Genomic DNA, 13080 nt, shown 5'->3' on the forward strand with positions numbered 1-13080 from the left:
TTTTGCCCTTTTCTATGAAAATAGTGTGTCCCAAGCAGGAGCTATTCTATCAGCCCAGCGGTGGAAGCAGAGTGTTGGAGCAGAGCGAACCCAGCAAGCCATGCTGAGTGGGGCAGACCTGCAGCAGCCTTCTAGACTCGAGAGCAAGGCGTCAGCATTGGTCAGAAATCATGGGATTGAGTCGTTTGTGTTAGTCTACCCCAGGGAACAGTCAGGGTAGACAATGCAAGGGTTTCCATAATTACCGCCTATGAATGTTCTTCCTTTTTATAGGTAGTATGACTTCAATTGTCTTGCATTAAAAAAAAAAAAACAAAAAAACTTTAGAGACCAAATTTCTATTTCCAGATTATTTTTCTTTTTATTAAAGTGCTTCAGTAGATAACAGTGTTATCAATCAACATAAACTTTTGCTGAAATATTCACAAGTAAAAATCTTCTCTTTACAAATCACTCATGTGTTCTACATAGGAACAGCAATCACCATTGGAAGTCAGTTGACATGAATTTATCCCTGACCACACAGATGGGCTCCCAGACTGGAGATTCAGCTTGGCTACCTTAGCATACAGGGCTGGGCAGCAGGTCCCGAGAGCCAGGCCCAGCGAGCCTGGGGAAACTCGCTGTGATTTGAAGCTAATCATTCGTCCTTGGTGCTTTAGTGGCTATACATGCACTGAGAATTAACCTTCCCTCACGCAGGAGTTGTAAGTAACGAACGGTGGGTGACATGTGAGACCTTAGCATGCCTCTGTGCCTCCGAGGACATACTTGTGCATGCTTTTAAAAGGGCAACGTATCCCTGACACAAAGTGAATGAACTACAGGTTGCTCTCTCCTTGACAACTTGTCTTTCCATGCGAGTTATATTAAAATCATATTGGGCTGGTCCTGGGTGAATAAAATCCACAGAAGCTATGCTCAGTAAATTATTTTGATTACAGGGGAGACTTCATCCTGCCTACGGAGAATTTACAGTTTCTTTTAAGAAGTTCATCCATTGCATGCTTACATTCCTCAGGACTTTTCTATAAAAACGGAAACCCTGCTATCTGCAAACACAAAGAGGTAAAACCCAGTTTAATTGTGATATGTTGATACAGCTCCTGCAGATATCGCCAGAGTCCTACCATGGCTTCCTAACGAGACTGTGGCTGACAAAGGGAAGGGTGAATAAGCCAGCTTGGACTAGACCTCCAGAGTGTGCTCCCGGTGCCGTCATAAAGAGATCAGCGGTGTCTGCCCTTGGGGTGGCGTTAAAGGAGCGTGAAGATCTAGATGACAATGGTGGGGACACAGAGCAGTAAGATATCCTGGCTGAGTCAGGGACTTTCCTACGAGCCTGTTTCGCTGGGGGGGGAGGATGTGACTCCGCTGTGGAAGAGAGAAGTACAGAGAGGCTGATGCATCAACCCTTCCATCTGCAGTGAAAAGTACAATACGTGTAGGTAGGAGCAGGATTGCTACATCTCCACATGACACGTTGAAACTGCTAGCAGTAAAAAGGGGGAAAAAAAACACTAATCAACATTGGAGGAGAAGAAAAATGGCCAGCTGTGATGCTCTTGCTGTTCTTTTCAATTAAAAATAAATCAATCATGGGCACAAATGGACACGACAGCTCAATAAATAAAACCCCCTGTAGTCAGCTTGTCATTAAAAAAAATGACTTGGATGAAAAGGATAATTTTCTGCAGTGTGTGCGGCCATTTTAAGACTGAAGTAGTTTGAGAAAAACAAGAAGCATCCTTAGAGAGGGGCTGATTGTTTCGTGCTGATTGTGGCCCTTTAAAAATGGCAGTGTACTTCATGCCCTATACAAGGTACGCAAGGGAGTAATTTTCATATTGAACACAGATCTCTTTGGAAATAAAGGGAAAAAACCCTCTACATACACTTTTGTGTAACATGCGGCATTTAGGGAACTGAAAGTCATCATCCTCCACAAAGAAGGTGCAGGTGCTCCAAAGTCATCTTAGAGCTAACGATTTTAGAAAGAAGTGTCTCAGATTTTAAAATGTAAAATACACTTCACCTCAAAGTTGGTTTTACCGCACTTCTGACGAGTCCTAGGAATCCAGGGTGAGCAGGAAAACGTGTGCCTATTGTGTGACCTGCACCTGCTCCCTCCCTGTGATGAATGCCATGGGCCCGACGTCTTCACCAACGTCTCCTTCTGGGAGCCAGCAGAGGCTAGCCCTGGGTCTAGCTAAGACTCAGGTGGGCAGAGGTCCCACCAAAGAACCGGCAAGGATTGATCCACCCAGAGATTTCCAAAGTCAACTGGGCAGCCAACCGAACCCTTGGGCAAGTCAGACAGCAGCCTCACACCATCTCTAGGTCTCCAAGTTCCCATACTAGCCCTGAACTACACTTCATGTCCCTGGGCTGGGCCAGGTCTCCCAGAACAAGCAGTCCTGGAGCTGGAAACAGAGGCTGAGTGGGCAGGGTAGACAGAGCACCATTTATTGGAGCCAACCTCCATCTAGTAGATGCTTTGTTGACAAGGGCTCAGTGATTCTGGAGTAGCTCCTCCCAACAGATGGGCTGTGAAAACACCTCTCTCTCCAGCCAGAGCTCGTAGGAATAGTGGAAATCTTCAGGCAGATCCAGCCTCTGCCCTAGCACGCTCTGCAAACAATTATCCACAGGTGAAAATTCAGAGTCCTGGGGTCTGTCATACCGGCGGCTGTTAAAAGCCTCGATGTTGGCCCGCAGGGTGCACTCTTCTGCTTGGAAGTCCCATGGCCTCGCGTCGATGTCTGTGTCGGGAAGAGAGGGAGAAAAAGATGTCCACAGTCAGGACAGCACGCCCCTGCAGAGAGCAAGGTCTGCGGCACTCCATGAGCAATATACAAAGTATACAGCAGGCTGACAATTAAGTTTAAAAAATACACATGATGGGCCGGTGCCGCGGCTCACTAGGCTAATCCTCTGCCTTGCGGCGCCAGCACACCGGGTTCTAGTCCTGGTCGGGGCGCCGGATTCTATCCTGGTTGCCCCTCTTCCAGGCCAGCTCTCTGCTGTGGCCAGGGAGTGCAGTGGAGGATGGCCCAAGTGCTTGGGCCCTGCACCCCTTGGGAGACCAGGAGAAGCACCTGGCTCCTGCCATCGGATCAGCATGGTGCGCCGGCCGCAGCGGCCATTGGAGGGTGAACCAATGGCAAAAGGAAGACCTTTCTCTCTGTTTCTCTCTCTCTCACTATCCACTCTGCCTGTCAAAAAAAAAAAAAAAAAAAAAAGATGATGAGGTGAAGGCTTTCCTGGAGGTAGAAAACAGATCATCTGCTTTGCTTCTACTCAGACACTGTTTCAGGGTTAGAGACACAGTCTCCACACCCTTCACGTCCTCACTCAGTGCTTTATCATCACGTACTGCAGTTTGGTTGGGGCTCAGAGTGGCAGCAACAACAGATGTGCCATTTGCAAGATAAAACCTTTAAGAATTTAAACAGCTAATTGAGCTGTAAGCCTTATAGTAGAAGTTACATCCTGGCTTATTCTTTTTTTTTTTTTTTTTTAATTTTTGACAGGCAGAGTGGACAGTGAGAGAGAGAGAGACAGAGAGAAAGGTCTTCCTTTTGCCGTTGGTTCACCCTCCAATGGCCACCGCGGTAGCGCGCTGCGGCCGGCGCACCGCGCTGTTCCGATGGCAGGAGCCAGGTGCTTCTCCTGGTCTCCCATGGGGTGCAGAGCCCAAACACTTGGGCCATCCTCCACTGCACTCCCTGGCCACAGCAGAGAGCTGGCCTGGAAGAGGGGCAACCGGGACAGGATCGGTGCCCCGACCGGGACTAGAACCCGGTGTGCCGGCACCGCAAGGCGGAGGATTAGCCTGTTGAGCCACGGCGCCGGCCATCCTGGCTTATTCTATACCAATCACAAGTTCCTTTGATTCTCTAAACTCCTTACTGCAGTATCCTCTAAAATTTAAACACAAAATCCATCAGAAATAGTCATTAGTCATCTCACTAAAGGTTTTAAATATCATTATAGGAATAATGGCCAAATCCCTGTATGCCAAATATAAAACAATAAAAAAAAATCCAAAATAAGTTTTTTCCAATTGTGGTCAATCTTTTTTTAAAATTTAAAAAAATTTTTTGACAGGCAGAGTTAGATAGCGAGAGAGAGAGACAGAGAGAAAAGTCTTCTTTCCATTGGTTCACCCCCCAAATGGCCGCTACAGCCGGCGCTGCGCCCATCTGGAGCCAGGTGCTTCTCCTGGTCTCCCATGTGGGTGCAGGGGCCCAAGCACTTGGGCCATCCTCCACTGCCCTCCCGGGCCGCAGCAGAGAGCTGGACTGGAAGAGGAGCAACCAGGACAGAATCCGGCGCCCCAACCAGGACTAGAACCCAGAGTGTCAGTGCCGCAGGCAGAGGATTAGCCTAGTGAGCCGCAGCGCTGGCCAATTGTGATCAATCTTGGCATAGTTCTGGTGGTTCAACCAGACATTCCACCTGCTGATGTGAAGCACATGTGGTTCGACCACCACCTAGGGTATACCGTAGACAAAAAGGCTTAACCTCAACTTGTCAAACCTCTAAATCTAACTTCCAGTTTATAGGTGATATCATGGACAGCACACCACAAATGGAATAATGGGAGTAACACCACAAAGAAGCAAGCAGACAAATCCAGAAGGGGGATATCCTGCAGGATAACTGGCTTATTTCTTCACTTAGATGTAGCTTGTGGTCCTAAATGGGATTCAGACCCGGGAAAAACAACTACAAAGATCATTATGGGGGGCAGGCACCTGGTCCAGTGGTCTAAGTCACTGCTGGGACCCCTGTATCCTGTGCTGAGTGTCAGCGACTCTGCTTCCAGTCCAGCTTCCTACTGATGCACACCCGGGAGGCAGCAGGGGATGGCCCAAGTCCCCATGAGTCCCCCGCCTCCCATGTAGGAGATCTGGATTGGGTGCCAGGCTCCTGACTTTGGCCTGGCCCAGCCCTGGCTGTTGTGGGCATTTGGGGAGTGAACCAGTAGATGGAAGATCTCTCTCTTTCTGTGTCTGTCTTTCAAATAAAATGAAAATAAATAAATAAAAATGTTAAAATGAACCTTTAAAATGAAAATCATTTTGTGACAAATGGGAAATGTTGAATATGGGCTTGATTATTAAATAAAATGAAAATGTACTGACATAGAAAGGAGCAGATAATGTTAGCTGAGAAGATCATAAAATAGCATATATAGGGCTGGCGTTGTGGTCTAGCAGGTTAAGCCATAGCCTGTGATGCTGGCATCCCATATAAATGCTAATTAGAGTCCTAGCTATTCTACTTCTTATCTGGCTCCCTGGGAGCCCACAGCTTCTTCCTGGTCTCCCACATGGATGCAGGAACCCAATAATTGGGTCATCTTCTGCTGCTTCCCCAGAAACATTAGCAGAGAGCTGGATCAGAAGTGGAACAGCTGGGTCTTGAACTGGCACCTATATGTGATGCCAGCATTGCAGGTAGAGGCTTAGTCTGCTATGCCAAAATTCCGGCCCCTGACTTTCAAATAAACAAATCAATTAAAAAAAAACCCAGCATATGTAATTTGCCTTCAATTTAATGAAATACGCATACATACATACATACATACATATATATATATAAAGATCTAGAAGAATATACAATGCTAACAGTGGCAATCTTTGGGTGGCACAAATATGTAAGTATGATAATACAGTAAAATATTTGCTTACATTTCTATTTCTTTGTAACAAGAATTATTTTATTATTCCTTTAAGAATTTTATTTTTCATTTTATTTGAAAGGCAGAGAGACAGAGAGAAAGACCTTTTGAATGCTGGTTTATTCCCCAAATGCCTGCAACAGCCAGGGTAGGGTCAGGCCAAAGCCTGGAGCCCAGAACTCAATTTGGGTCTTTCACATGGGTAGCAGGGACTCAGGTTCTTGAGCCATCACACTGCTTCCAAGGATGCATTAGCAGGAAGCAGGATGGAAAGCAGAGGAGCCAGGACTCAAATCAAGCACTTCAATATGGGAAGTGGGCGTTCCAGTGACTTCAACTGCTCTCCAAACGCCTGTCCCAACCTCAAATTATTCTAATTTAAAAAATCTTTTGGAGAAAGCTTTCACTTTTGGAAAGGTGATAATCACCTCTCAATTTACTTGTTTTATAAAATGGATTTTTGTAGTTTACATGGGATAAGATACATGCTAGAATTTGGGGTATTGTCTTAAAGTTTGGTGTATCAGAACCTGACCCCTATAAACACATATTTTCTTACCCAAATTAATGGTAAGAGTTCATGCCAAAAGAGTAGAGAGAAACGTTGATTTAGTCTTGTTTAAACTTTGGGCATCAGGCCGGCACTGTGGCATAGTGGATAAAGCCGCTGCCTGCAATGCTGGCATCCCATATGGGCTCCAGTTCAAGTCCTGGTTGCTCCACTTCCAACCCAGCTCTCTGCTGATGAGCCTGGAAAAGCGGCAGAGGATGGCCCAAGTACCTCAGTCCCTGCCACCAATGTGGGAGACCAGGAAGAAGCTCCTGGCTCCTGGGTTGGCCTGGCCTGGCCCTGGCCATTGTGGCCATTTAGGGAGTGAACCAGCAGATGGAAGACCTCTCTGTCTCTCTCTCTCTCTCTCTCTGTGACTCTGCTTCTCAAATAAATAAATCAATCTTTAAAAAACAAACCATAAACTGTGGGTGAGCCTCAGCAGTGGTGAGTGCGAGGACGCTCCCCATCCCCTGGGTGAGCCCTGGCAGCGGCCAGCGCGAGGACGCTCCCCGTCCCCCGGGTGAGCCCCGGCAGCGGCCAGCGCGAGGACGCTCCCCGTCCCCTGGGTGAGCCCCGGCAGCGGCCAGCGCGAGGACACTCACCGTTCCCGTAGGCCCAGTCGTCATTCAAGCGGTGGCGCACTTTCTGGTAGATGGCCGACATGGTCTTCATGTTGCTCTTTCTCCACTGGCGCCCCAGGTACTTGGTCTGGATCTTCAGCAGCTTCAGGACGTACAGCTGCAGCATGGCCTGCTTCACTTTGAGGGCCCGCTTTAAGATCGGGGCCGATTTGAACACCACCAGCATCTGCCCATTGAGAGACGGGCAAGATGGTGGTGAGGAAGGGCAAAATCCAAGTCAGACCTGTCTAACCGCGGAACCCCCTACAGTCCACGCTCTGCTTAGATTTTGTCTTCAAGGACACAGAGTCATTCTTTTACTTATGTCAAAATTCAAAGTTTCGAATATTCCAAGTGCATGGTGTAAAGTGCAGAAGAAATTCTGTTAGCCACACATCCCACTTCTACTGTTACCCACAGTTTCTTCTGGAAATATTCTAGGCATGCATATATAACATTTTGTCTTTTTACCTAAAGATCCCCAACCGCACATCCTGTCCCATATCTTGTTTTTTAGTTAAAAATATTTACTGAAAATTATTCACATCAGTATAGGACGGCCTCATTCTTTTTAATGGTTGCAGGATATTCTATTGTAAGGATGTTTCACTGTCTAACTACTTAGTCCCTTATTAATATGGGCATTTAAGTTGTCAATCTTTCATCATTGCAAGTAATGTTGTGATGGATAAACTTAAACTTGCATCATTTGGGATACGTGACTGGAATCCAAACAGCACTGCGGACCCCGCCACCAGAGCTGCCTGAGGGAAAAGAAGTGGACTGGTGCCTGCTGCTCCAGGGGAGGCGCTCGGAACCGGGAGGTGTGAGGTCTGTGCAGCGTGCGGTAGCTGTCTATGGAGTCTGGGAAGCAGGCAGTTCACACGGATTTATGCCTGATTTAAACGTGCTCCGAAGGCCCGCTCACCATGGTCCTGGAATGTTTCCATTTGGTCAGCTTATTGAGGAGCCTCAGGAGGTTGATGCAGGAGAAGAGGTTCCTCCAGCAGAACTGGTTGTTGTCTCCAGCCTCCTGGAATAAGGAACATCCAGAATGATCTCAGCACTCACAGGGCTTCCACTCCCACGGAAGCCTGGGAGTCACTGTCGGTCAGGTTAGGTGAAGCCTTTCACGGTGCAGTGCTACCCCCTCACCTTTCTTACAGAGTTCTCAATCCTGTGGTGACCCACTCAGCTGCCAACCTTGGAGACTCTAGCTAGATGCAAGTACTGGTTAGAGAGATGACACATGAAGTTGAGTCCAGCAGCTTTCTTAGGTAGCTGACTGCTTTAGGACCGGAAAAGAGATGATAGACTGTTCCCCCATAAACTCTGCACCTATATAAGCTTACGTTTGTAATTGCTAGGAGTTAAGTCCCATTCTGGAGCTTTTAAACTAGGTTGGATGGATCTAATATTAATTACATTTGATTTTTTATCAGCTCCACCCTCCCCTTATCAAACCATATTGCAGTCAGATGCTTAATTATCCAGTTTGGAAGGAAAATGGGTGAAAGGTTCACTCTAACCAGATGTTTTTCTTGCATATTTCCTGATAGCTTGTGAGCACCTAACTAGAGATAAAAGATCGATGTCAGATTAGAAACAGGTATTTGTTTTTTAGAAATATTTTTCAGAGACAAAAATAAAAGTCCTCATGTGACTTAGGGACCTTTAAATATATTTGGGTGTCAGAAGCTATATAAATCAATGAGCATGCATGATGGCCAAGTTGAAATCTTAGAAATTCCTCACATCTGTACTGTGATAGGAGAACGTAGGCGTGGGAGACGTGTCAAAGTGAGCTGTTGTCTGGTGAATGGAAAATTACCTCCTCCTCCCCTAACTTAATCTGAAGAGGGCAAGAGAGGCACACATCTAATGTAGAATAAATATACAAGATTTTTTTTAAGGTATGAGGCTTTCCAAATATCCAATACCAAGGGCCAAAAAGATTCAGGGGAAACTTTCTAGAAAAATAATTCAGAAATAACATTCTCCTTCCTATGGTGAACATTCATCACTGTGCTTTGAACCACGTGCCTGCTTCTGAGGGAAGCTTCATGGGAGCTGGCACACTGGCCAGGCTGGCGGCCGCAACAGGTCAGGCTCTAGAGCGGTTACATCTTAGGTGGTGAGGGGTCTTGGATTTCTAAGAAACAGGAGAGAGACGCTATGTGGGATAGGGAAGTACATTTCCACGGTGGGCTTCCTTGATTCTGATTTCTAACATGGCAGTGGCACCAACGTGTGCGTTCCTCAGCCCCTCAAAGAACAAATGGGAGTGGTGGCGCGGGCTGCAGCAGCTCTGGCAGCACCGCGACACCTGCCTCCGGCCTCAGCCCTCGCTGCACGGTCTCGGGCAAGTTACTTCCTTTGCTTTCCTGTAAGAATTTGAACTGCACAATCTTTTAACATTTCTTCAGCTCTCACCATTCTATAATTCTGCGATTCCTTGGACTTCTTCCAACTGAAAAGAACTACCTCATTCTTTTTATTTTTTTTTAATTTATTTTTAAAGATTTATTTTATTTATTTTAAAGAGTTACAAAGTCAGGTAGAGACAGAGAGAGAGGTCTTCTATCCGCTAGTTCACTCCCCAAATGGCCACAATGGCTGGAACTGTGCTGATCCAAAGCCAGGAGCTTCTTCCAGGTCTCCCACACGAGTACAGGGGCCCAAGTACTTGGGCCATCTTCTATTGCTATAGAAGAGAGCTGGATCGGAAGAGGAGCACTGGGACTAGAACCAGCGCCCATATGGGATGCTGGCGTTTCAAGCCATGGCTTTAACCTGCTATGACACTGCGCCGGCCCCTCTCCATTCCTTTTTTTTTTTTTTTTCCCCACAGGCAGAGTGGATAGTGAGAGAGAGACAGAGAGAAAGGTCTTCCTTTGCCGTTGGTTCACCCTCCAATGGCCGCTGCGGCCGGCACATCGCGCTGATCCGAAGCTAGGAGCCAGGTGCTTCTCCTGGCCTCCCATGCGGGTGCAGGGCCCAGGGACTTGGGCCATCCTCCACTGCCTTCCCGGGCCATAGCAGAGAGCTGGCCTGGAAGAGGGGCAACCGGGATAGAATCCGGCACCCCAACTGGGACTAGAACCCGGTGTGCTGACGCCGTTAGGTGGAGGATTAACCTGTTGAGCCACAGCGCTGGCCCTCTTTTTTTTTTTTTTTTTTTTTTTTTTTGACAGGCAGAGTGGACAGAGAGAGAGAGAGAGAAAGGTCTTCCTCTTACTGTTGGTTCACCCTCCAAAGGCCACTGTGGCTGGCATGCTGCAGCCGGCGCACGGTGCTGATCCGAAGGCAGGAACCAGGTGCTTCTCCTGGTCTCCCATGGGGTGCAGGGCCCAAGCACTTGGGCCATCCTCCACTGCACTCCCGGGCCACAGCAGAGAGCTGAGCTGGCCTGGAAAAGGGGCAACCGGGACAGAATCCGGTACCCCGACCAGGACTAGAACCCGGTGTGCCGGCGCTGCTAGGCAGAGGATTAGCCTAGTGAGCCACGGCGCCGGCCCCTCTCCATTTCTTCTGCTAACACTTCCCTGATGACTGTAAGTGGCTCTGCAGCTGCCTGGAGCTGTCACCGACGGCACACACACTGGCCAGAGGCACTCTGAGGACAGCCAAGCCCTGGCTCATTCTGTCTCCTTTGTGGCAGTAGCAGGCTCTTCATGGAGCACTGATCCAGCCTCTGCCTGTTTCCAACCCAACACGTAATCATTTTCCCAGCAGGCCCTTGGCTCCACAGTACCTGTTCCAATGTCACCTTTCTCTATTTTTGTTTCTTTAGGTGGGGGTGGGGGTGGGGAGGGAGCAAGACTCAACATTGCTCCCCTAGGTGGAGATAAATTTTGTGAACAGCAGCACACGGTCATATTCTGTTGTTCCCAGTAATTCACATCAGCCGAAGCAAGACTGCTACTTACTTTCTCCCAGCTAAATCTAAACAAGAAAATATGTGCCCATGTTCTACCATCATGATATTGTTTTGCGACATACCTAGGATCTAAAGATTCAGCTCAAGGACTATATCCTACCCACTGAGAGTGTCTCAAAGATATTACAAGGACTCTGCTTCCAAAAGTCCACCCACAGGGTCAGCTTTGTGGTACAGTGGATTAAGCTGCTGCCTGCATTGCTGTCATCCCACATGGGCATTGGTTTGAGATCCAGTTGCTCCACTTCTGATCCAGCTCCCTGCTAATGTACCTGGGAAGTCAGTGAATGATGGCCCAAGTGTTTGGACCCCTGTATCCATGGGGGAGACTCAGATGGGGTTCCTGGCTTCTGTCTTGAGACTAGCCCAGCCCTGGCTGTTGTGGCCATCTGGGGAGTAAATCAGTGTACAGATGTCTTTCTCTCTCTTTCTGTCTCCCTCTAGCACTCTTTCAAATTAAAAAAAAAAAAACAAAAAACCTCTGAGGCCAGTGCTGTGGCATAGTGGGTAAAGCCACTGTCTGCAGTGCTGGCATCCCATATGGGCCCCGGTTCAAGCCCCTGCTGTTCCACTTCCAATCCAGCTCCCTGCTAATGTGCCTGGGAAAGCAGTAGAAGATGGCCCAAGTCCTTGGGCCCCTGCACCCATGGAGGAGACCTGGAAGAAGCTCCTGACCCCTGGCTTTGGATTGGCCCAACTCTGGCTGTTGGAGCCATCTGGGGAGAGAACCAGCAGATGGAAGATCTCTCTCTCTCTGCCTCTCCTTCTCTCTCTGTGTGTAACTCTGACTTTCAAATTAATTAATTAATTAATTAATCTTTTAAAAGAAAGATCATAAACCATAAGTTAAATAATGCCTGAAAGGAATGTTACAGTCCTTAATACTTAAATATAATAACCACATTTCAGAAAGAAAACTAAAAGAAAGACAACAAAAACCTTCTGAGATGTCTGGAAATATCCAAATTAGAAGTTATATAACTGGGCTGGTGTCATGGTGTCATGGGTAAAGCTGCCAGCTACAGCACTGCCAACCCATATGGGTGCTGGTTCAAGTCCTGGCTGCTCCATTTCCAATCCAGCTCCTTGCTAATGACCTGGGAAACCAGAAGGTGGCCCAGGTGCTTGGGTCCCCACCACCCACAAGGGAGACCTAGATGAAGCTCCTGGATCCTGGCTCTGGCCTGGCTCACTCTTGACCACTGCAGCCATTTGGGGAGTGAACCAGCAGATGGAAGACCTCTCTCTCTCTGCTTCTGCCTCTCCTTCTGTGTAACTCTGGCTTTCAAATAGATAAATAAATAAATCTTTTTTAAAAAGAAGCTATAAAAGCTGGCGCCGCGGCTCAATAGGCTAATCCTCCGCCTAGCGGCGCCGGCACACCGGGTTCTAGTCCCAGTCGGGGCGCCGGATTCTGTCCCGGTTGCCCCTCTTCCAGGCCAGCTCTCTGCTGTGGCCAGGGAGTGCAGTGGAGGATGGCCCAAGTGCTTGGGCCCTGCACCCCATGGGAGACCAGGAGAAGCACCTGGTTCCTGCCATCCGATCAGCGCGGTGCGCCGGCCGCAGCGCGCCTACCGCAGCGGCCATTGGAGGGTGAACCAACGGCAAAAGGAAGACCTTTCTCTCTGTCTCTCTCTCTCTCACTGTCCACTCTGCCTGTCAAAAATAAAAAAAATAAAAAAAAGAAGCTATAAAACTAAATTTAGTAAGGTTAGATGAAAGGATTTGGTATAAATTTAAATGAAACCAATAGATTTTTATATTTCTTTCTTTCTTTTTTTTTTTTTTGACAGGCAGAGTGGACAGTGAGAGAGAAACAGAGAGAAAGGTCTTCCTTTTCCATTGGTTCACCCCCCAAATGGCCGCTGCGGCCAGCACGCTACAGCCGGTGCACCACACTGATCCGAAGCCAGGAGCCAGGTGCTTCTCCTGGTCTCCCATGTGGGTGCAGGACCCAAGGACTTGGGCCATCCTCCACTGCACTCCTGGGCCACAGCAGAGAGCTGGCCTGGAAGAGGGGCAACCGGGACAGAATCCGGCGCCCCGACTGGGACTAGAACCTGGTGTGCTGGCTCGCAGGTTGAGGATTAGCCTATTGAGCTATGGCAGCACCGGCATAGATTTATTTATTTCTGAACATAATGAACAATTTTGTCATGACCTATCTTTTTAAAATGATACTTTCACTTGTCTAGGATTACAAGGAAATGACAAACGTTTATTTTCGAATGGTCAGTCATGCAGGTTCTGACTCACTGCTGAGTCTACCCAGCTCTAA

General features: G+C 47.9%; 1 protein-coding gene across 1 annotated transcript in view; it reads right to left on the bottom strand.

The window, feature by feature from the left end:
- Nucleotides 1–349: 349 nt before the first annotated feature.
- STRIP2 (striatin interacting protein 2) overlaps nucleotides 350–13080 on the bottom strand; it is a 50931-nt gene continuing 38200 nt past the window's right edge. The window contains exons 19-21 of the mRNA XM_062201346.1: nucleotides 7791–7895; nucleotides 6845–7049; nucleotides 350–2762 (exon numbers count right to left, since the gene is read on the bottom strand). Of these exons, the coding sequence (XP_062057330.1) occupies nucleotides 2512–2762; nucleotides 6845–7049; nucleotides 7791–7895 (561 nt within the window). The 3' untranslated portion in view covers nucleotides 350–2511. The remainder of the gene's footprint in view (nucleotides 2763–6844; nucleotides 7050–7790; nucleotides 7896–13080) is intronic.

This window comes from Lepus europaeus, chromosome 1 (genome assembly GCF_033115175.1).
Source record: "Lepus europaeus isolate LE1 chromosome 1, mLepTim1.pri, whole genome shotgun sequence".
Lineage (NCBI taxonomy): Eukaryota > Metazoa > Chordata > Mammalia > Lagomorpha > Leporidae > Lepus > Lepus europaeus.